The sequence below is a fragment of the Aquarana catesbeiana genome, unplaced genomic scaffold, assembly GCF_042186555.1.
Source record: "Aquarana catesbeiana isolate 2022-GZ unplaced genomic scaffold, ASM4218655v1 unanchor239, whole genome shotgun sequence".
NCBI lineage: Eukaryota > Metazoa > Chordata > Amphibia > Anura > Ranidae > Aquarana > Aquarana catesbeiana.
The window spans coordinates 149,711-173,375 of record NW_027362667.1 but is presented as its reverse complement, the minus strand read 5'-3'; the positions used below and the strand labels follow the sequence as shown (position 1 = coordinate 173,375).

The window sequence follows — 23,665 nt, the reverse complement described above, 5'->3', positions numbered from 1 at the left end:
ATCTCTCGGTGGGAGTGAGCCGGTCTGCATTTGGGATGCCAAAAATATTTTTTCTCAAAAAAATTTTTTCTGTTTAAAACATGTTTTTATAAGGACTACTCACCTTTATTGTTCAGTCACAATATCTACATGAGGACTTCCTACTTATAAGATTCATTTCTCAGATACAGCTGATCCCGTTCACTGCATACAGACTGGTCTATAGTTGCTTTATGTTTGATATTGTTTAGCGCTACACTTTCTTGTTGTTTTTCACATTTACACTTTGTTGGTCGTGTTAGCTGCTTTTGTTTTCCCTTTTTTTGGGTAGCGCAGAATTATTTTGTATATATAGGTTTAGTGGAAGAATTAGCCCCCAGGATAGCAGAGAGAACCCTCATAGGACTCCTGCTCTTTTATGCCAGGAAAATGATCACTCTCTGCTGGAAAAAACATGCCCCGCCATCCATATTGTTATGGAAAACACATGTCAATAAAGTACTACCACTCTATAAGGAAACCTACCAAAATAGGGGATGCCCCAAAACATACAATAGAGTGTGGGCCAAATGGTTAGCTGAGGCCTCCACGACAACCGCAGACTGATTGAACAGGTACATAATACCACTCTACGGGAGAAAGTGATACTGATACATTGGTCGATTCTTTTGGTAATGTAATCCCTGATATGGGTTTATTTGATATCTATTATTGTCCCTTGGGTCTCAACTGATAGATCTGATCCTGAAATACTTTAATTGAGCAGGAGCCAATACCGCACTAGGTTTATTTGTTTGTTCTTTTCTTTCGGACGTGCTACAGCTGTATGATATTAATGCTGGAAGCAGCCCAATGGCCGGCTGGCACTGACTCCTGCGTGGGTCTAGTCCCAATGCTGTGTTGTTATTTGTTTGTATGTCTTATACTCAATAAAAAGATTTTCAAAAAAAAAAGTTGTTTACGTTGATACAATGGTAAAATTCCATAAGCATGGCCTCAGTTCCCTCCCAGACGATGAAGACGTTGTCGATGTACCTCAGCCATATCTTAATACGGCCCCAGGTACAGATTGGCATAGCATGGGGCACAACAAGTCCCCATCACTACGCCCTGCACCTGGAGGTAGTGGGAGCTGACAAACATAAAAAAGTTATGATTTAGTATGTATTTCAAGCTGTTCAAGATAAAAATATTCAGTGATCCATCATGGCGAGACCCATATGTTAGGACCTTGGCTATTACTGTCAGACTCTTCTCGTTGGGGATTGAGCTATACAAAGGTTCTATGTCCAGGGCTACCAGGATCGATTCATTTGTAAGGACCATTTGGTCAACTTTTTGCAGAAATCGAATAGTGTCTTTTGTAAATGAAGGTAGAGCAAAAACATATGGTTGTATCAATGCATCTACAACTCTACTGAGGTTTTCAGATATACTGCCATTCCCTGAGACGATGGGGCGTCCCGTAAGGTCCTTAGGGTTTTTATGAATCTTTGGGAGTCTATAAAATGTAGCAACCTGAGGGTGCCTCATTCTAATGAACTCCCAGAGATCCTTCGTGATGTCTCCTACATCAAAAGCTTGATCAACAAGTCTGTAAAAATCAATATTATATTGCTTAATGCAGAGTGGAGAGATATTTTTGTACCACATAGAATTATTAAGAATTCGAAGGCACATGGGTTTATAGTGAGAACTGTCCATCACTATTACATTCCCCCATCCATACTGCTCGCTGATTGGTCCAGAGTAGGGAGGGGACTGGGTGATATCAGCCTGTAATCCCCTGGTCACTTTCCTGAGCTGTGTTCCCCGTCCTGTATTCCTGTATTTCTCTCGGATAATCTTCCTTCTCTGTGCTGCAGACACAATTTATGTATCTAGACTGGATTTATGGAGATTCTGGGGTTCAGCTGGTAGCAAAATGTTCATTTTCAAAATAGACGTCTAGCAAGATCTCTGACAGAACAATTCTTCCAGGATTACTTGTTCTGTTGTCTGCTGGCTGTGCCGGGTGGAGGGATATGTCTGTATAGTTTCAGACCCAAGTCACTGAGTGCAGTCTCAGGAGATGGGAGGCAGCGGTGTGGGACCTCTGCAACTTGTCTCATGTAAACATTTAATCTTCCACTGATTACTGAATACCAATAATATGAGTCCTGACCCTTACACTGTATAATTTATATTGTACATTATATACGCCTGACCATTACACTATATACTCTATGTTGTACATTACATACTCCTGACCCCTGCATCATATACTATTTGTTGTACATTACATAATTCTGATACTATATAGTCCTATCTGTTGTATCTTATACAATATGTTGTACATTACATAGTCCTGACTTCTGCTCTCTCCCCTCTACCCACTGCTATATATATACATAATATATATTGTCTTTTGTTACACCCATTTCCTACCAGCTGGACATTTTATATCTGATGATTTGATTGGAGCACAGACTTTTACATGTTAATAATAATGTGATAACATCCTCCAACTCTAGAACCTTAAACAGAAAGTGATAATGGGGGAGGAGTCAATAACCCAATGATGGTGGTCTTCAGGATCAGTCCAGTCTTCATCTTGGTTGTTCTCCCCCCATCCTCACTCTCTGACCTCTGGTGGGGCTCAGCCCCGCTGTTATTCATGACTAAATCGTGGACTAAATAAGGAAGTGCAGGACTTCCTGTGTTGGGAAGATGGCAATGAGTGATAGAGGGGGTGGGGACACTCGTCCTATAATCCCCTCATCACTGTCACTCCTATAAAAGACAGTTCTTATTGTGTCCTCACTCTCTGACTAAGGAGCCATTTACTAGTTACCTTGAGGGAGGAATTGTAAGATCCTCAGAGACAAAGCTGCCTGATGTGGGCGGAATCCTGGTTTAGGGGAACCAATCTGCTCATGTCTAGTAATAATCTTTTTATTTCTATTTTAGTAGATGGATGGGAGATGAGGAAAACCTCAGAGGATTGTCTCACTTTGTCTCCAGACTGTAAAGTAGAAGATGAGGACATCACACAGTATAGTCCAGGAGAAAACCCGACTACCTCAAATGTCCATCCGGCACCACACAGTGTAGATGGACCATCGTATTCCTCTTATCCTGAGGAACCTCAGACTGTGAGGGATGGTGCCGTCCTTCCAATAGATAAGAGCTTTTCCTGTACTGGGTGTGGGAAGTGTTTCCCTTCTAAATCCAAACTTAATGTGCATATAAGATCTCACACAGGAGAGAAGCCATATTCCTGTCCTGAGTGCGGGAAATGTTTTTCAGTGAAGTCCAGTCTTTACACACATCAGAGATTACACACGGGGGAAAAGCCGTATTGCTGTCCTGAGTGCGGAAAATGTTTCTCAGAAAAGTGCAATCTTGACAAACATCAGAGATCTCACACAGGGGAGAAGCCATATTCCTGTCCTGAGTGTGAGAAATGTTTTTCAGTGAAGTCCAATCTTGACACACATCAGAGATCTCACACGGGGGAGAAGCCCTTTTCCTGTCCTGAGTGCGGGAAATGTTTTTTAGTAAAGTCCAGTCTTGACAAACATCAGAGATCTCACACAGGAGAGAAGCCGTTTTCCTGTCCTGAGTGCGGGAAATGTTTTTCACAAGTGGTTATTCTTTACAGACATCAGAGATCTCACACAGGGGAGAAGCCATATTCCTGTCCTGAGTGCGGGAAATGTTTTTCACAGGTGGTAAATCTTTACACCCATCAGAGATCTCACACGGGGGAGAAGCTGTTTTCCTGTCCTGAGTGTGGGAAATGTTTTTTACAGAAGTCCCATCTTTCCACACATCAGAGATCTCACACAGGGGAGAAGCCATATTGCTGTCCTGAGTGCAGAAAATGTTTTTCACAGATGTCCAGTCTTTCCAGACATCAGAGAACTCACAGGGGGAAAAGACACTTTCCTGTCCTGAGTGAGGGAATTGTTCCTCGCTGAGGTCATGTCTTCCTGTACATCAGGGATCCCACACAACCCTCGAGGTGTATTAGTGCCTTGAGTACGAGAAATGTCTTCTATATGATTGTTGTTGGACATCACAGCTCTCATGTGGGGAAGAAGCACACCCTGATATACACCTCAGATATACTCCATGGCTGATCTTCATCATGTAAGAAACAGTTGATAAGGAGATCAGAGATCACCAAAGACATGGATGAAGTGTTGTACCGTGTTGGCCATTGATAGCAGGAGAAAAATAAAAATGGAGTCATTACCTTCCATTGGCTGAGTACATTTTGTGGTGTAATCTTTCACAGACGTTTAGAGGTCTATTAAAAAAAAAAATAGTTGAATGAATGTGAGTAGCATTTACCCGGCTGTGATGAATATTGGATGTATTTCATTTCATACACTGATTTCTTTGGCTGCATCTAGTGGCCATAATGTGGTATTGTGATATTTTTATTGAGGTATTTCAGGAAAAATACCCCGTTTGATACCTGCTTACTTTATCCGGGGTTCTATACCACCTTGATAGACATTTGTACTTCATCTCCGCTGTGTTGGAATCCACTGCAGAGGTGTGTGCTAATCTCATCATCTTTTCTAATGTAACTTTATTACTTCTAACTCCTAATTCTTTCTCCCATTGTTTTCATGTATGGCGGGGCCTCCAGCCCGTCCGCTGCCAGCAAGATTTTATAGAGATGTCATATCCTGTTTTTTGTGCTTGATACCAAACTCAAGTGCTCCAGAGGTCTGAGATCTTCCCCCGATCTTATTGGTTGAGGTAGAGTACTGACAAAATGTTTCAGCTGGAGGTACCGCCATTCATTAATCCTCATCATTTCTGTCTTGTGTTTTAATTCTTGAAATGTGTATATTTTCCCCTTTGTCATTATATCCTTTAATTGTACATTATCGTGTTTAATCCTCTCCCCAAATCATTTCCCTTTACCAGGTAAAAAAGAATTATTTCCTTTCAGTGAGATTAGTGGTGAATTCTATTTCCATTGACTTTGTGTATTAGATCCCATATTCTGTGTACATTACGTGTCATAATATGTGTATCTTCCCCCAGTGCTCTATATTGTGGTGGGATCCAAATAATGCTACTCAGCCCCGTGTGTCCCTCATTGTCTTCTCAATTTGTACCCATCTTTTTTCATATACTGCCTTAGACCATTCCATCACCCGTGAAATTAACACCGCCTTGTAATATTTTTGCAGGTCTGGTACTTTTATCCCTCTTTGCACTTTATCTCTCTTTAATACCGAGAATGAAATTCTTGGTTTGCTGTTCTGCCAGATAAACTTAGATATCATATTTTTTAATGTTTTAAAATGTGTCTGGGGTAGTGGGATAGGTAGCATTTGAAATTTGTAGATGATTTTTGGTACTATTACCATTTTTATGGTGTTTATTCTACCTGTCCTGAGAGAGACCTACTTGCCATTCTTTTTATTTCTGTTTTTATTTCGTTTAATAGTGGGAGATAGTTTGCCTGGTATAGTTTCCCCGGAGACGATGTCAGTTTTATTCCTAAATATTTTATTTCTGTCTTCCAACTAAATTAGAACTCCTGCTGTAACAGCCTTTCTTCTGGTTGTTTACGTTTTATGTTTAGGATTTGCGATTTAGAGGGATTTATTTTTAAATTTGATAATTCCCCATAATGTTTTATTGTCTTCATTAGGCAGGGCATTGTGATCCTAGGATTAGAAATGTAAAACATCATCAGCATAAGCTGCTATTTTATGTTCCTCTTCTCCAATCTTTATCCCTATTATGTCTGGATTATTATTCCTTATGGTAGCTAACAGAGGTTCTACAGATAGTACAAACAATAATGGTGACAGAGAGCACCCCTGTCTTGTTCCATTATACATTTCCAACGGGGGGGGGGTAGGGTGCCAATGACCTTCACTCTTGTGGTAGGGTGTTTATATAAGGCCTGGATACATTGGGCCATCCTTGGGCCCACTCCCATAGCTTCCAGAGTACTCATCATAAACCCCCTACTTTTTCTGCGTCAATCGACAGAAGTAGACCAGGGGCCCTTCCCTCTCTTATTTTTTTGAAGCAAGAGTAATGTTCTTACATCTTCCTTCTCTCCGAGGTCTAAACCCCACCTGGTCCGCATGTACTAACTTAGCCATCAGGTCTTTCATCCTAGAGGCCAAAACCTTTGTAAATAACTTTGTATCCGTATTCAGTAACGATATAGGGCTATAGCTTGAACATACGGTGCTGTCTCTTCCCTCTTTTGGAATAATGGTGATTAAGGCTGACAGAGCTTCTCTACCCATCTCATAAATTATTCCTTAGCCGTTCATATATGAACATAGTCTGGGTACCAAGTTTAATTTCAATTTCTTATAATAATAGGTGGTAAACCCATCTGGGCCTGGGCTTTTCCCTTTTGCCGATCTTTTAAAGCCCTATTAATTTATTCATCTGTTATGGGTGCTTCCAATATACTCCATTTATTTTCATCTATTTGAGGTAATCTGGCATTTTTTAGAAATTCTTTTATCTTTTCTGATCTTACTATTCCTTGTTGCCCTTTTTGTTTTATTGAGTATAAGGATCCATAACAATACTGAAACACTTTCATGATTTCTGTTGTTGAACATACCATCTCCCTTTCTTACTCTGTATTTTTTCGATATAGTTTAATGTTTTTTTTCCCTTAACAGTCTTGCGAGATGTTTCCCTGTTTTGTTGTTTTGTTTCCCCATACATATCTCTCCTTTGCAACTCTATTGAAATCTCGTCTAATCTCTTGCTCAAGCACTTCTTTTAATTCATCTCTCTTGATCACCAATGCATGAAACCCTTCCCCTACTACTTTTTTTATGCCTTTGTTCCATTTCATGGATTTCCTTTATTAATATTTCCATCTTTTTTTCCTTTCCTTTTTTTCCTCGATCCTATCTCCATCAAAAAACCTCTAATATAGGCCTTATGGGCCTCCCATAGTGTAGCTTCTGTTACCTCCTTAGTATCATTTATTTTGAAATACTGTTCTATTTCTTCCTTTATTTTCTCTTCTACCTCTACATCCTGTATTAGATCTTCATTTAGTCTCCATGCATATGATTGTCTTTGGGCCCTTGGTATCACCATTTCCATGATCAGAGGGGAGTAGTCTGACAACGTTCTTATTTCAATGCTCATTTTAATCACCCATTCTATCATCCTGTGTTCAACCATTATATAATCAATCCTTGAGTACGTTGTGTGCACAGGGGAGTAGAACGTATAGTCCTGTGTCTTAGGGTGCTGTACTCTCCAAATGTCCATCAATTGACACTGAAACAATTTATTTTTTATTGCTTTCAATTGTACCTTCCTTGTCCCCTGTGCCCGCAACGTACTGTCCAGACTTGGGTCCACACAAAAGTTCAAATCTCCTGTCATAATCACGCTTCCTTTTTTAAACTCCATCAATTTGCCCATAATCTATGTCAAAAAATATGTTGGGTTCTTATTAGGGCAGTAGATATTTTCAAAGGTACACTCCATATCGTATAATTTACCTCTTAAAAAGAGGCATCGTCCTTCCGAGTCTGTCATTCTTTCTTCCAATATGAACCATGTCCCCTTGGCAAATCCGATAGCTACTCCCTTAGCTCTTCTTGTAGGAGAGTCACCGTAGTACCAAGTTGGAAAGTCTCTTGAGAACAACCTTATATTGTCCTCATGGGACATATGCATCTCCTGAAAGAACACTTTTGCTGCTTTATACTGTTTAAGCCCCATTAATATCCCATGTCTTTTTGTTGGTGTGTTTAACCCTCTGACATTATATGAGATAAATCTTAGTGATGTCATCTTTGATCGTGGTATACTCTTTTTAGGCTGACAGGGCACCACATACTCCATCTAATATAAAAGCTTGGATGGGATTTTCCAGGGTCCTCTCTTTTCCTCCTTTCCCCTCCCCTCCGTCATCCCCACCACTTTCCTTCCCACCCCAGGGCCACGGGTAGATCCACATCCTTCTGTTTCCACCAGTGGCTCCGCAATTGTGGGGTGAGACTCCAACCACTAAAAGGGGAGGTGCGGCCAGGAGCACCCCCAAAGACCCCAACCTCCATCCCCCCCTACCCCTCATCCCCTCCCCTCCATACCCTGTCACCCACCTTGATCCGTCTACTAGGGGTATTCCTCCTATTCTTCTATAGCTCTGCCCTGATCAACTTGAACTCTAAAAACAAAAAAAAGGACCTCCTATTATTACAGTCTCATACAATTTAGTTTATAGAGGAGTCTTCGTTTGTTTCATTTCTATATCTAGTTCTTCCTTGCAACTCCATGCGTCTTTTGCCATATCTCTTCTTCTGTCTGGGTTGGGTTCACTTCTTCATTCCATCCTGGAATGTCCTGGACTTGTAAATCAAGTTTATTACAGATTTCTGCAAGCTCTTCTGGGTCTCTCAATCGTATTGATCTTCCATCCTTTTGACCGATTAAACATGCTGGAAAACCCCAGCTGTATTTAATATTTTTTGTACGCATTTGCTCCAGAAGAGGTTTAAGGCGTCTTTGTCTAGCCAGCGTTTCTGGCGCCAGGTCTGTAAATATTTGGAGGTCTATTGCTTCGTACTTCAACGGTGGCCTTCCTCTAATTTTCCCCCCATATTTGTGCTTTTTCTTCATATAATTGGAATCTTACAGTGACATCTCTAGGAAGGTCCACAGATATATTTTGGAGGCTTCTAATCCAATGGACTCTTTCAATTCCCAAGCACTCCTCTGATGTTTTATCTAAATACAGGATTAAATACTTTGTTCATAATTTTCCCTAAATCTTCTCCTTTTTCCCGCTCGGATCCTTAAATTCTGTCTTCTATTGTGATTCTCCTGGTCTTCTATTTTATACAGCATCCTCCTATGTTCCCATATCATGTCTTTAACTTGCTCTTTTAATTTTATAATTTCTCGGGCTTGTTTATCCGTTTTTACTTCCGTTTCCTCTACCCGGGTCAGTAGGTGGACTAAATCAGTCCGTAGTGTGGTAAATTCTGTTTTTATAAAAGTTTCCAGTCTCAGGAATATATCCACCATTTCCATTTTTGTAGGCAATTGAGCCCCTGTACCTTGTTCCTCCATTTTACTTCTGTCAAATTCACTTTCTGTGCTTATACTTATATCTTCTTTAGGTTGATCTAATAATTCTCCTTTCTTTTTTCCAGGGGCTTTTTTCTTGTCTTTGTTGCCTTGTTTTTGTTTCTGTGGACCAGATTTGTCTGGTACTGGACTCTTTGGGCTCCCTTCTTTTGTCAGATATTTCTTGATCGTACTTATATTTGCATTATCTTTCGGGGTTTTTGGTTCATTATTTTTTATAGTTCTACCTCGCATGATGATTTTTAAAGTCCCCGTTTCCTCTGCTCTCCGGACTGCTACCCGGTAGTCAGCTAATCGCTAATCACCCAGTATGGCTTTTTTTTACCAGAGTCCTTTAAACCTCCGCACTGGTTTGCTGTTAACAAGGAATTCATAAATGGTTACACCTGTATTAGTAGCCATTTACTTATTAATTTGTGCCCCCTTTTAGGGTTAATCGTGTGCAAGTTTGTATATGCATTTTAGCAGCCCACCATAACTCTTCAACTATGAGCGTGTATAAGTGAGTCACAGCCCAGACCTTTACCCTCTTCTAAACTTCAGGGGTATGAACAACTTTCCACAGTATATTCTTATCCAGGGACCTGTTATGGGGAAGATTCATATACAGTTCCCTCATTTCAAGAATGGTCACTGAGGCTTTTTCGAAAGTAGTTGACAATCCCACTTCTAGATATTTCATATGACAGCTCACATACCGCTTTTCCTTTATAAAACAACTCCTAATGATTTTCAGACAGTTTTATAAGTCCAATCATATACTGTAAAAACGATCGTATATAACCTCAGAGCCAGTTCATGCACACTTTTTTTTTCTTTTTTCAAAGTTCTTTCCCATCTCAGACAGACCCAAAGCAATATCTTCATTTCATCATATAGCAGTTCATGAAACAGTTCTTTTAATTATTTACTTTCAGAGCAGAGCAAAAATGAATATCTCTCACCCCTTCCTTCTTGTTTCTTCCCATTCAACCAGGTTTACCTCTTCTAATGCATCACTGCCTCTTCCCAGACAATTTCCTCTAGCAGGAGCAGATGAATTCAATTCTAGTATGAGGTGGGGGGCAATAGGGGGCTACACATAAAGCAGTCCATCTGAGGTGTTAGATGAGCACAGCATGGTCGGTGTACTCGGGGGACTGGTGCTGCGATATCCTCCAATAATCGATAACTCTCCTCCACCTTCGTCACCTTCTCTCCCCCTCGTCCCTCCATTTAAGGCAGATCAGCTCTCTGAAGTCCGTCCTCTCACTCTTCACCTTCTCACCTTATTATCTTCTGGCTCGGTCCTCTCACTCCCGGCCGACCACACATCAATCACAGGGAGGTGGGGGTTACCGGAGGGAGCTTCTATCTGCCGCTTGCTGTGTTTCGTCCCTGCCCTCAGAGGTGGCCAACGCTTACATCCAGGCTGGAGCATAGAGGGGCAGTGGGATCAGGGCAGCCGCTGGGTCCGAGGGTCCTCTTTCCTAGGCTACCGCAGCCTCTCACACTGTGTGTCTCCTTCTGGGTCTCGAGCTGGCTTCCATGCTCCCAGCTGGCGGCGTGGTCATGCCCCTCCCCCAACTCAAGTGCGTCACATCCTCGTTGACATTCCACCTCTGCATTTGGCCTTTAGATGGCACTAGGTATCAAAGAAATTAGCACCATCTAATAGTAAATATGGCATTTTCTATTTTAAATCAATGGAAACCATTCAAACAGCTCGGCAAAAAATCTATCAATGTTTGTTCTCCCCATCCCATTCACACAGAAGGAATGTACATGCACTTTCCATGGATGAATCGCTATACAAATGTTTTATGAATAGACCCCTAAATCAGTTGTGTCACTAGGGGTGATGTCACCTGGTGCGGAAAAAATTGGTGTCACCCCCCCACCAACTATAGCCCTCCCTCAGTACAGACCCCCCACTAACTACAGACCCCCCTCTCTCAGTACAGACCCCCCACTATGTACAAACCCCCTCCCTCAGTACAGACCCCCCACTAACTACAGACCCCCTCCCTCAGTATAGACCCCCCCACTAAGTGCCGAGCCCCCTCTCTCAGTATAGATCCCCCCACTAAGTACAGACACCCCTCTCTCAGTATAGACTCCCCCACTAAGTACAGACCCCCTCCCTCAGTATAGACCCCCTCTCTCAGTATAGACTCCCCCACTAAGTACAGACCCCTCTCTCTCAGTATAGACCCACCTCTCAGTGCAGACTCACCTCTCAGTGCAGGACCCCCTCTCAGTGCAGACACCCTCAGTGCAGACCCCCTCTGAGAGCAGACCCCCCCAGTGAAGACCCCCCACAGTGCAGACCCCCTCAGTACCTGTGCTAGTAGACCCTTCTCCCATAGCACCTCCCTGCACATGTCCATCTGCATTACAATACAGTGTACAGACAGTGCGGTACATGCACGGGGACAGTGCGGTACATGCACAGTGGTGTGTCCCTCGGACTCCCTCCTCCTGTGTAGATGTAAACAGAGAGGAGGGGGAGGCAGCTTCGGTGCACTCCGTTGAGGGACACAGCTGGTGAGAGCAGATCAGTGTAGGGGTGCGGTGTTAGAGGTGCCCTGGAATTGTCCACAGGTGTCGCGTGACATTAGAGAGCGGAGGAAGTTGGAGCAATTCATGCTACTCTGGAAGCACGGGGTACGGTACGCTGTGCCTGCCCAGCTGCTTCTCACCCCTTTGGGAGGCGGGGTCTAGGAGGAAGAGGCGGTGCCGGAGGAGCTCTTCTTCTGAGTCCTAGGCTCTCTCAGGTCCGTTCCACCTATCTGCCCTCGGATCGCTGATTACTGCCGTGTGTGGTGATGGATGCCCACCTGCACCCCAAGGGCGATGCGGATTGCTGCCATAGTGCCAATAGCGCTGCGCCTATTTGCCCCCGCTAAATGGCCATCACACTGGGGACAGTACAACAGCACCCCTTTACATTCTGCACCCGTCCCCAGGGCGGTGCCCCGCCTGCCTCCCCCCATGCTATGCCACTGGTCACATAGCCGCCGGGTAGGGGAGGGGTAGAGGATGAAGCACAGCTGCACACAAGCATCAGGTGCCCTCTCTCCTCCCAATGGAGAGTAGGTAAGCCAGCGGTTGTGGCTGCGCCCTAGGCGACTGCCTAGTTTTGCCTAGGGGTAGCACCAGCCCTGGGTGCACCCTGCGCACCTGCCCAGAATTGGCCCTGCAGCCGGGATATTGCGCGGCAGTTGTGGGTGTCAGGGAGCCACAGGCAAAATGTGGGATGTCTGTTGGATCTCACCAGTCAGGAGCCTTTCCTGTCATCCTACATGATCCCTTCTGAGGATTGTTCTATTCTTCCAAACAAATGTATGAAATCACAGATGCATAGCTCCCAACTGTTCCTGATTTGGAACAATGTCCCTCTGTCCCTCTTTCCTCCTCATTTGTCCCTCATTTTGGTCTGATCTATATAGTTGTATATAAAATGCACTTTTTATCTTTCAAAAATTGTTTCCCAGTGCTAAACCTTTCATCCAATTTCTAAATTGCTGCATTTGTAAATTTTAACAGCCTGTGTAAAGGAAAAGTAGTGGTAAAAAAGCACTTGTGAGTTTAACCAATCATTTTTTTGTATGATTCTCCTTTAAGGGGGTGTGTCCTATGCCTACATACTTTTGCTAATAGGTGTCCCGCATTCCCATCTCAAAAAGTTGGGACGTATGTCGATGAGTCCTCCTTCTATGTGATCTAGAAGATCTTGAATCACAATGCCTTTATGGCTGAAGTGGATGACTCAGTCTATATATTTTTATATTGTTTTACAGCTTTTTTCACATTAATTATTTTATTTATATACAAGGAAATGTTCTTACTTTGAGAAATCTCCGCCACCATTCCTATGTAAACATTACATCCTTGCAATTTATGTTTAACATATTCATTATGAGTGGACTGATATATATATTTTTATGCTTTTTGATATATTTTTGAATTTTCAAAAAAGTTCAATTTCGGGAGTTATGTTTTTAACTTTGCCCTGTTATACAGGAATGGTTATTATGAGACGTTTCTTGGGGCTGCAATTCCTCTGAAGTCCACAAGATGGTGATCTTACTTCTACCCACACAGGAAGTCTCTATGGAAAACAGGAAGTGATGTCAGGTACACACAGGAAGTTCCGGGTGAGAGGTGAGTTGGGAGGAAGTAGAGAGGAGAAGTTGCTGGAAGTGGCAGTAGAGGAGGTAATAAGATCTTATTTTCTATTTACACCCAGTAACCCCCCCGTCATGTCCGTCCTCTTCCTCCATAGTCACTGTGATGTCTTTTATCTCCAGCAGATGATGATACACACATATATAGTGTGGAAACCTAGATTAACCCCTTCAGGGTCAGAACATTTCCCCACTTATGGGGCCGGAACATTCTCTTCATTTTGGAGATAAATTCTAGTAATATGTTCCTCTAAACAAACATCACTGACAATAAATAGACAAGACAATGACCATCCTGACCATACATGGCCTACAAAGGACAATTATTACACTACACAGGCTGTTGGTCTCTGATGGTCCTCTCACCCCACCTGCACATACTTTTCTCACCTCCTTAAAGGAGAAGTCCAGCTTGAGATCACTTGGCTGGGCTTCTCCTATGGGTTACAGGAGTACAATTCGTTTTGCACTCTTGTGACCTGTTTTCAGCAGAGAGCGGGATGAAGTCCTCTCTCAGGTGACATCACTGGAATCAGTCCAGGCACCGCATCATCACCACAATGAAGTCTGGATCTTCCAGGTGTCTGGACTGATGGCCATCTCAGCCTCTCAGCGAGCCACTGAGAGACTGAGACGGGCGCTCCCCACCCCCCCACATCTCCAGTGAGTGCGGGGGGCAGAGCTGTGAGAACCGAGCCATCGCAGATGTTAGATCGATCGGTTCTCAGTGAAGAGGTGCCGGGGGACCGATGCTGCATCCACCTAGGTAAGTATGAATCTGAAAGAAAATAAAATCATACTTCTCTTTTAAAGACCTTCTGCCAGCAAGTGAAGGAAGCCTTCACCTCACCATTTCACCGTTCTAGAAATATGTTGCAGGATACAAAATAGACCAAGAGAACAAACCCCTCCCCCCTGCTGTCCTCCTACCAGCACTGAAATAAAAATCACACACCAGTAATGTGCACTACAAGGTCCAGCCCAACAGACAGCAGTCTATGGTAACAGCATGATGAGGACAAATGTTCATTCCAACATACAAGGGTCCTGCAGCTTGTCAGATAAAGATCCGGGAAGATCCAAGGAGATTAAACAACAAAGAAATGACAGCGCGAGATCCTCATTAGAATGATGAAGTCATTTATTCCATAAAAACAAATAGTACACTTACATGTTATAATCTTCATAATCAGCATAGATGGCAGATGGGTTGCTATTGGAGAGAACAAAACAGACTCCTCCCCCACAGTTCTGTACTCCACTATCAGAATCCTCCTGCTATCCAATCCGATCCCTTCTCTTACTGCAGAGAGTGACAGTGACATCACTCCGATCAGTCAGCAGGCTGCCGGAGATTGGAGCCTTGCAGCCGGAGTTCTGGTAATTATCCTGATTAGCCGACAACTCCGACCAAAAGTCAGCAAGTTCCCCTTCCTGGACATCATGATGACCCGACATTGTCCTCACATCACTGCCTCAGAGCAAACAAATCAAAGGAAGGATCGTATTTATCATTCCTTGTCTGCAGATCTAAAACTAATCAAATCCAGTTCAGAAACCAAACAAACCCAACATAGAAAGGGGAATATCTGATCCAGCAAGACAAGAGGGTCCCACACCTCAAAAATGTACCAAACAGTCCAAACTAAATCTGTTCCCATGGGGGGGAGAAGTTCTTATATGTATAGAAACCCTCCTATTACCCCCCTCACATCCACATCCTATTATTGTGTGACCAACACCATCCAAATAATTCTTACTTTCATTTCCCAAAGTTATCCGTCTACAAGGAGACCTGTATAGATCAAATGACGGGACCAATGAGGATGGAGGAGGACCGGAGTCACATGACTGAGAAGATACTAAACCTCACCCTGGAGATCATCTACCTGCTGACCGGAGAGGTGAGGAGGATTCTGGGAGGTCACATGACATCACTCTTATCTCTATTAATAAAACACAGACCTGACCGGAGAGGTGAGGAGGATTCTGGGAGGTCACATGACATCACTCTTATCTCTATTAATAAAACACAGACCTGACCGGAGAGGTGAGGAGGATTCTGGGAGGTCACATGACATCACTCTTATCTCTATTAATAAAACACAGACCTGACCGGAGAGGTGAGGAGGATTCTGGGATTCTAACATAATATTCCTATTGGTTCCTCAATACAGAGATTTCCTCTTGTGAAGTCAGGTGATCATATGACCATCACAGTGCCTCCATGTGACTCCATAAAACCTGAGAGACACAACATGGAGAAGGTTCTAGAAGTCACCAAGAAGATGATGGAGCTGCTGACAGGAGAGGTGAGCGGTGCTGGGAATTCTGGGACATTATCCAGTAACAGACAAGGGATGTGTCTGGATGGTGACTGTATCATTGTGTGTGTCAGGTTCCTATAAGGTGTCAGGATGTCACTGTCTATTTCTCCATGGAGGAGTGGGAGTATTTAGAAGGACACAAGGATCTCTACAAGGACGTCATGATGGACAATCAGCTGCCCCTGACATCACCGGGTAAGAGGAGACTTTATTGTAAAGGAGAGAGCAGTACGGAGGCTCCACCTAGATCCCCCATCATCTGATAAACACATAGAAACAATGTATTCAGTCAGTGTGTGTGTTTCCTACAGATGGATCCAGTAATGGGAACCCACCAGAGAGATGTCCCCGTCCTCTGTATTCCCGAGATTCCACACAGGAAGATCACACCATCCCTCACCATCATCAGGTAGATGAGGAACAATCACTGATAGTATCATTAGGATCTGTACATTATCTGCATTGTTACAATTGATAAAATATAGTGCAGCGCAATCATATTAAACAGTCCATAAAATCATCTGCTTGATGAAATCCAGTCTTGTAAGTGAAAGGACACAAACAGTAAAGAGGTGATTTCAGCCCATCCACTACAGATAGTGCAGCCTCTCACCTCATAGACTCGACCTGTAAAGGTCACACAGCATTTGACCCACACCTGGGGTACCGATCGTAAGCGATTCAGCCGATGATCACAGTGCACATATGGACAAGAAAAAATGGGACAATCTAGTGCTCTCTGTATAGATATTTATTAGAATAGTGGTAAAAAGAAGCAAAATTGCTCATAAACACAGCACTCCGGCCGAGTGCTAGCAAACAGGCATGTATATCATCTGGTTTCCAACCAGAAAGATGGCCGCGGGTGACGCCAGATGTAGCTCTTCACTTCTTCAGCGTGGGGTCCTTTCATGCTAGTATACTGGTGTGTTTTTACATTGCGGCTGCGTCGCTGTGTGTGTGAGTCTATTGGTTTGTTAGGTCTCCATGGCAATATGAATAGCAGCGGGCTGCCAACATGTCTCCGACCCCACGCTGAAGAAGTCCCGCCCATAGGATGTAATGCGTGCAGAGGGAGGAGCTACATCTGGCATCACCCGCACTGGATTGTCCCATTTTTTCTTGTCCATATGTGCACTGTGAGCATCGGTTGGATCGCTTACGATCGGTACCCCAGGTGTGGGTCAAATGCTGTGTGACCTTTACAGGTCGAGTCTATGAGGTGAGAGGCTGCACTATCTGTAGTGGATGGGCTGAAATCACCTCTTTACTGTTTGTGTCCAAGATTGCACTTTAGGAGGCTTCTTTCACTTACAAGACTGGATTTCATCAAGCAGATGATTTTATGGACTGTTTAATATGATTGCGCTGCACTATATTTTATTTACTGTTTGATTGAGGCATTTTGAATTACCCTTCAGTGTCATCTAGTATTCCTTGATTGAATTTTATTTTGTTTCATTTAATTTTATCTGCGCAGAATATTTGTTGTTTATATTGTTACAATTGATGTAATTTTTATTATATATTCAGAGTGGAAACCTGAGAGATTCTAAAGTTGAGGTTAAAGAAGAGATAAAAGAGGAGGATGATGAGGATGGGGTGATGGAGGAGTCTCTAAAAGAACACAAAGATCTGTACCAGGACACCATGGTGGAGTCATCCAGCTACAGGAACCCACCAGAGAGATGTCCCCGTCCTCTGTATTCCCGGGATTCCACACAGGAAGATCACACCATCCCTCACCATCATCAGGTAGATGATTGACAATTATTGGTAGTTCTGATTTATACACAGCATGTTTGTTACAATGAATGTTTTATTATATATTCAGAGTGGAAACCTCGGGGATGATAATATTGATATTAAAGAAGAGTATAAAGAGGAGGATGAGGAGTATGGAGTGATGGAGGAGTTTTCAGAAGGACACAAGGATATGATGGAGCCACCAAATACCAGGAACCCACCAGAGAGATGTCCCCGTCCTCTGTATTCCCGGGATTCCACACAGGAAGATCACACCATCCCTCACTGTTACAAGGTTGGGGGGATGGATCATCTAGAACATGGACTGCTAGAGATGATGTGTGGATTTTATATGTGATGTCACAATAATAAATCCTATTGTTTACAGATTATATTCACTTTAATTTTCTTCATTTAGAGTGGAGATCCAATCGATATAGAATTTGAGGTTAAATCAGAAGAAGAAGAGAGGTATGTGAGGGATGATCAGCAGTCTATGGAGGAGGATGGAATAACGGGGACATTTATAGAGGAGGACACTCCTACAGAGATCAGCACAGGTGGGTCATTAACACTAAATACATTCCTCCACCCATACTGCTCACTGATTGGTCCAGAGTAGGGCGGGGACTGGGTGATAATCTTCCTTCTCTTTGCTGCAGACACAATTTATGTATCTAGACTGGATTTATGGAAATTCTTTGGTTCAGCTGGTAGCAAAAGGTTGACTTTCACCATAAATGTTGCTCTACCTAGGCACCTTGGGCATGTGCTTTGCGTCTTCTGCCCCATGCCCAGGTCTAGCTTGATCTCTGACAGAACAATTCTCCCAGGATTACTTGCTCTGTTATTTGCTGGCTGTGCCGGGTGGAGGGATATGTCTGTATAGTCTCAGACCCAAGTCACTGAGTGCAGTCTCAGGAGATGGGAGGCAGCGGTGTGGGACCTCTGCAACTTGTCTCATGTAAACATTTAATCTTCCACTGATTACTGAATACCAATATTATGAGTCCTGACCCTTACACTGTATAATTTATATTGTACATTACATACTCCTGACCCCTGCACTGTATACTCTGTTGTACATTACATACTCCTGACCCCTGCACTATATACCCACTTCAGCCCTGGAAGGATTTACCTCCTTCCTGACCAGAGCACTTTTTGCGATTCGGCACTGCGTCGCTTTAACTGACAATTGCGCGGTTGTGCGCCGTGGCTCCGAAACAAAATTGACGTCCTTTTTTCCCACAAATAGAGCTTTCTTTTGGTGGTCATCTCTGCGATTTTTATTTTTTGCGCTATAAACAAAATAAAAGCGACAATTTTAAAAAAAACACATTTTTTTTTTATATTTTGCTATAATAATTATCCCCAAAAATATATATATATAAAAAAACATTTTTTTTCCTCAGTTTAGGCCGATACATATTCTTCTACATATTTTTGGTAAAAAAAATCGCAATAAGTGTTTATTGATTTGTTTGCGCAAAAGTTATAACGTTTACAAAATAGGGGATAGTTTTATGGCATTTTTATTAATAATTTTTTTACTAGTAATGGCGCGATCAGCGATTTTTATTGGGACTGTGACGTTATGGCGGACATGTCGGACATTTTTGACACATTTTTGGGACCATTGTCATTTATACAGCAATCAGTGCTATAAAAATGCATTGATTCCCGTATAAATGACACTGGCAGTGAAGGGGTTAACCACTAGGGGGCGTTGAGGGGTTAAGTGTCCTAGGGGAGTGATTACTAACTGTCAGGGGGATGGGCTGGTGTGTGACGTCACTGATTTCTGCTCCGATAACAGGGAGCTGTGATCAGTGACACTTGTTACTAGGCAGAACAGGGAGATGCTGTTTACAACGGCATCTCCCCGTTCGTCCTCTCCGTGAGGCGATCGCGGGTATGCCCGCTGCGATCGAGTCCGTGGGACCCGCGATCCGACTCACGGAGATCGCGGCACCAATATTATGAGTCCTGACCCTTACACTATATAATTTATATTGTACATTACATACTCCTGACTCCTGCACTATATACTCAATGTTGTACATTATATACTCCTGACCCCTGCACTATATACTCTATGTTGTACATTACATACTCCTGACCCTGCACTATATACTCCATGTTGTACATTACATACTCCTGACCCCTGCACTATATACTCCATGTTGTACATTACATACTCTTGACCCCTGCACTATATACTCTATGTTGTACATTACATACTCCTGACCCCTGCACTATATACTCCATGTTGTACATTACATACTCTTGACCCCTGCACTATATACTCTATGTTGTACATTACATACTCCTGACCCCGGCACTATATACTCTATATTGTACATTATATACTCCTGACCCTGCACTATATACTCCATGTTGTACATTACATACTCCTGACCCCTGCACTATATACTCTATGTTGTACATTACATACTCCTGACCCCGGCACTATATACTCTATATTGTACATTATATACTCCTGACCCTGCACTATATACTCTATGTTGTACATTACATACTCCTGACCCTGCACTATATACTCTATGTCAGGGGTGCCCATGTGGCCCACGGCGTCTTGCTCTGAGATGGCGGGTTGGCAAGCCCAGATCACAGGTTCCAGACCTGCCATCTCCGAGCATCAGGAGCATCGGAGCCGCTGCTAGAGGAAGCAGAGCCGATGCTCCTGTATAGTGCCGACTCCTTCACAGGCAGAGTGATACCAAATGTTCTCCGCCTGTGACAGGAAGCATCGGCTCTGCTCTCTACTGCAGCTACATGATTCTGTCACACTAATACACGGGAACCCGCAATCTTAGACAGCAGCCAGCAGTGCCAGTCACCAGTACCCACCAGCAGTACCAGCCAGCAGTATCTGCCAGCATTACCAGCCCTGGAGGACAGCCAGCAGCAGCCATCAGTTATAACCACCTGGTGGACAGCAGCAACCAGCTGCAGGAATCCTGAGGAAGAAGTGAAGATCGAGGTCAGTTGAGATGCAGGTAAACTGCTGTGCATCAGTGTGAAAGCAGCCTTAGGCCCCTTTCACATGATCGGTCCGATTGGGTCTGCCTGTCTGTTTTTCAGATGGACCCAATCAGACCCTCCATTCACCTCTATAGAGTGGCAGATGTAAACAGACTTGTGTCTTCTTACACCCACCTATCTGGAATCCGATCTGCTTAAAAAAACAGAAGGGGATCTGTCCCCTTCTGTCTGGGTGGATTGGAGGGCCCTTAGGGTAGAGCGGGCTGCATCTGTGTCTGCTCTACATATGCAGAGTGGACACAGACCTGCCATCCGCCCGCTACACTTATCATGGCCCGCGACCTGTTACCAAGTCGCTAAAGTGGCCCTCGCTCCTCAAGAGGTTGAGCACCCCTGCTCTATGTGGTACATTACATACTCCTGACCCCTGCACTATATACTCTATGTTGTACATTACATACTCCTGACCCCTGCACTATATACTCTATATTGTACATTACATACTCCTGACCCCTGCACTATATACTCTATGTTGTACATTACATACTCCTGACCCCTGCACTATATACTCTATATTGTACATTACATACTCCTGACCCCTGCACTATATACTCTATGTTGTACATTACATACTCCTGACCCCTGCACTATATACTATATGTTGTACATTACATACTCCTGACCCCTGCACTATATACTCTATGTTGTACATTACATAGTCCTGACTTCTGCTCTCTCCCCTCTACCCACTGCTATATATACACATAATATGTATTCTCTTTTGTTACACCCATTTCCTACCAGCTGGACATTTTATATCTGATGATCTGATTGGAGCACAGCAGGAACCAATCTGCTGATGTCTAGTAATAATCTTTTTATTTCTATTTTAGTAGATGGACGGGAGATGAGGAAAACCTCAGAGGATTGTCTCACTTTGTCTCCAGACTGTAAAGTAGAAGATGAGGACATCACACAGTATAGTCCAGGAGAAAACCCGACTACCTCAAATGTCCATCCGGCACCACACAGTGTAGATGGACCATCGTATTCCTCTTATCCTGAGGAACCTCAGACTGTGAGGGATGGTGCCGTCCTTCCAACAGAGAAGAGGCTTTCCTGTACTGAGTGTGGGAAGTGTTTCCGTTCTAAATACCATCTTATTGTGCATATAAGATCTCACACAGGAGAGAAGCCGTATTCCTGTCCTGAGTGCGGGAAATGTTTTTCAGTGAAGTCTCATCTTTACAAACATCAGAGATCTCACACGGGTGAGAAACCGCATTCCTGTCCTGAGTGCGGGAAATGTTTTTCAGACAACTCCAATTTTAGCAGACATCAGAGATCTCACATGGGGCAGAAGCCGTATTCCTGTCCTGAGTGCAGGAAATGTTTTTCAAACAAGTCCCATCTTTACACACATCAGAGATCTCACACGGGTGAGAAACTGCATTCCTGTCCTGAGTGCGGGAAATGTTTTTCAGTGAAGTCACGTCTTGACACACATCAGAGATCTCACACGGGGGAGAAGCCGTATTCCTGTCCTGTGTGCGGGAAATGTTTTTCAGTAAAGTCCCATCTTTCCACACATCAGAGATCTCACACGGGGGAGAAACCGCATTCCTGTCCTGAGTGCGGGAAATGTTTTTCACAGAAGTCCAGTCTTGACACACATCAGAGATCTCACACGGGGGAGAAGCCGTATTCCTGTCCTGAGTGCGGGAAATGTTTTGCAGACAATTCCAGTTTTAACAGACATCAGAGATCTCACACGGGTGAGAAACCGCATTCCTGTCCTGAGTGCGGGAAATGTTTTTCAGTGAAGTCCAGTCTTGACACACATCAGAGATCTCACACGGGGGCGAAGCCATATTCCTGTCCTGAGTGTGGGAAATGTTTTTCACAGAAGTTCTATCTTTCCAAACATCAGAGATCTCACATGGGGGAGAAGCCATTTTCCTGTCCTGAGTGCGGGAAATGTTTTTCACAGAAGTCCCATTTTTACAGACATCAGAGATCTCACACGGGGGAGAAGCCACTTTCCTGTCCTGAGTGAGGGAATTGTTCCTCACTGAAGTCCTGTCTTCCTGTACATCAGGGATCCCACACAACCCTCGAGGTGTATTAGTGCCTTGAGTGTGGGAAATGTCTTCTATATGAATGTTGCTGGACATCACAGCTCTCATGTGGGGAAGAAGCACACCCTGATATACACCTCAGATATACTCCATGGCTGATCTTCATCATGTAAGAAACAGTTGATAAGGAGATCAGAGATCACCAAAGACATGGATGAAGTGCTGTAAAATACAATGGATGGGCGGCTCATACAGGTCTGGTAATGTACTTTTATGTCATGGCTTTCTTCCAGGTCCGTACCCATGCACGCGCACACCCAGAAACCTCCACTGTCATTGGCTGTAGGACAAGTTTGTCAGCAGGTTCCAGCCAATGATTTTGCCCCGTACCCTGCTGATCACCGGCAGCCAATGACAAATCACTCCTGTGTTTTATTTTGTAAACACGGGGAGCTATCTTGTGATTTCTTCTCTTCCCGAGTCCTTTTCGGTTCAGGAAGAGAAGAGAACACCACACTGTGAGTATAATCACCACACTTTACACCCACATACCTTAGATTGGCACATTTACCCCATTGATTGCCCTCATTCACCCTTTGATCACCCCTGTCACCCAACCAGTGCCATTAGTACAGCGTCAGTGTACAGTATTTTTCACCAATCGCTGTATTAGGGTCACTTGTTACATCAGATAGTGCCAGGGTCAGCTAGCATTAGATTGCCCGCACACTATCGCACTCACGCTATAGGATCCTGATCACCACCATTACTAGTATAGTGTCTGTATGAATCAATATCCTGATCACCACCATTGCTAGTATAGTGTCTGTATGATCAATATCCTGATCATGAACAGAACTGTATTAGTGTCCCTCCCTTAGTATAGTGTCTGTATGGATCAATATCCTGATCATGAACAGAACTATATTAGTGCCCCCCCCTTTGTATAGTGTGTGTGGATCAATATTCTGATCATGAACAGAACTATATTGGTGTCCCCCCTTAGTATAGTGTCTGTATGGATCAATATCCTGATCATGAACAGAACTATATTAGTGCCCCCCCCTTTGTATAGTGTGTGTGGATCAATATTCTGATCATGAACAGAACTATATTAGTGTCCCCCCCTTAGTATAGTGTCTGTATGGATCAATATCCTGATCATGAACAGAACTATATTAGTGCCCCCCCCTTTGTATAGTGTGTGTGGATCAATATTCTGATCATGAACAGAACTATATTGGTGTCCCCCCTT

General features: G+C 43.5%; 2 protein-coding genes and 1 pseudogene across 2 annotated transcripts in view; 2 read left to right on the top strand and 1 right to left on the bottom strand.

The window, feature by feature from the left end:
* The window catches only part of LOC141122083 (uncharacterized), a 260,915-nt gene that overhangs the window by 92,066 nt on the left and 145,184 nt on the right, over nucleotides 1-23,665 (bottom strand). The gene's annotated exons all lie outside the window — the stretch shown is intronic.
* Nucleotides 951-3,941, top strand: LOC141122090 (uncharacterized). The gene is made up of 2 exons (XM_073611894.1): nucleotides 951-1,041; nucleotides 2,929-3,941. Exons 1-2 carry the CDS (start codon nucleotides 951-953, stop codon nucleotides 3,939-3,941), a joined length of 1,104 nt encoding a protein of 367 aa, XP_073467995.1.
* On the top strand, nucleotides 13,096-23,419 carry LOC141122084 (uncharacterized; annotated as a pseudogene).

Bases quoted from the DNA above. Each gene is read 5' to 3' on its own strand.
- LOC141122090 (XM_073611894.1), top strand. From the start codon at position 951: ATGGTAAAATTCCATAAGCATGGCCTCAGTTCCCTCCCAGACGATGAA. The intron at 1,042-2,928 runs GTACAGATTGGC...TTTCTATTTTAG, and splicing joins ATATCTTAATACGGCCCCAG to TAGATGGATGGGAGATGAGG.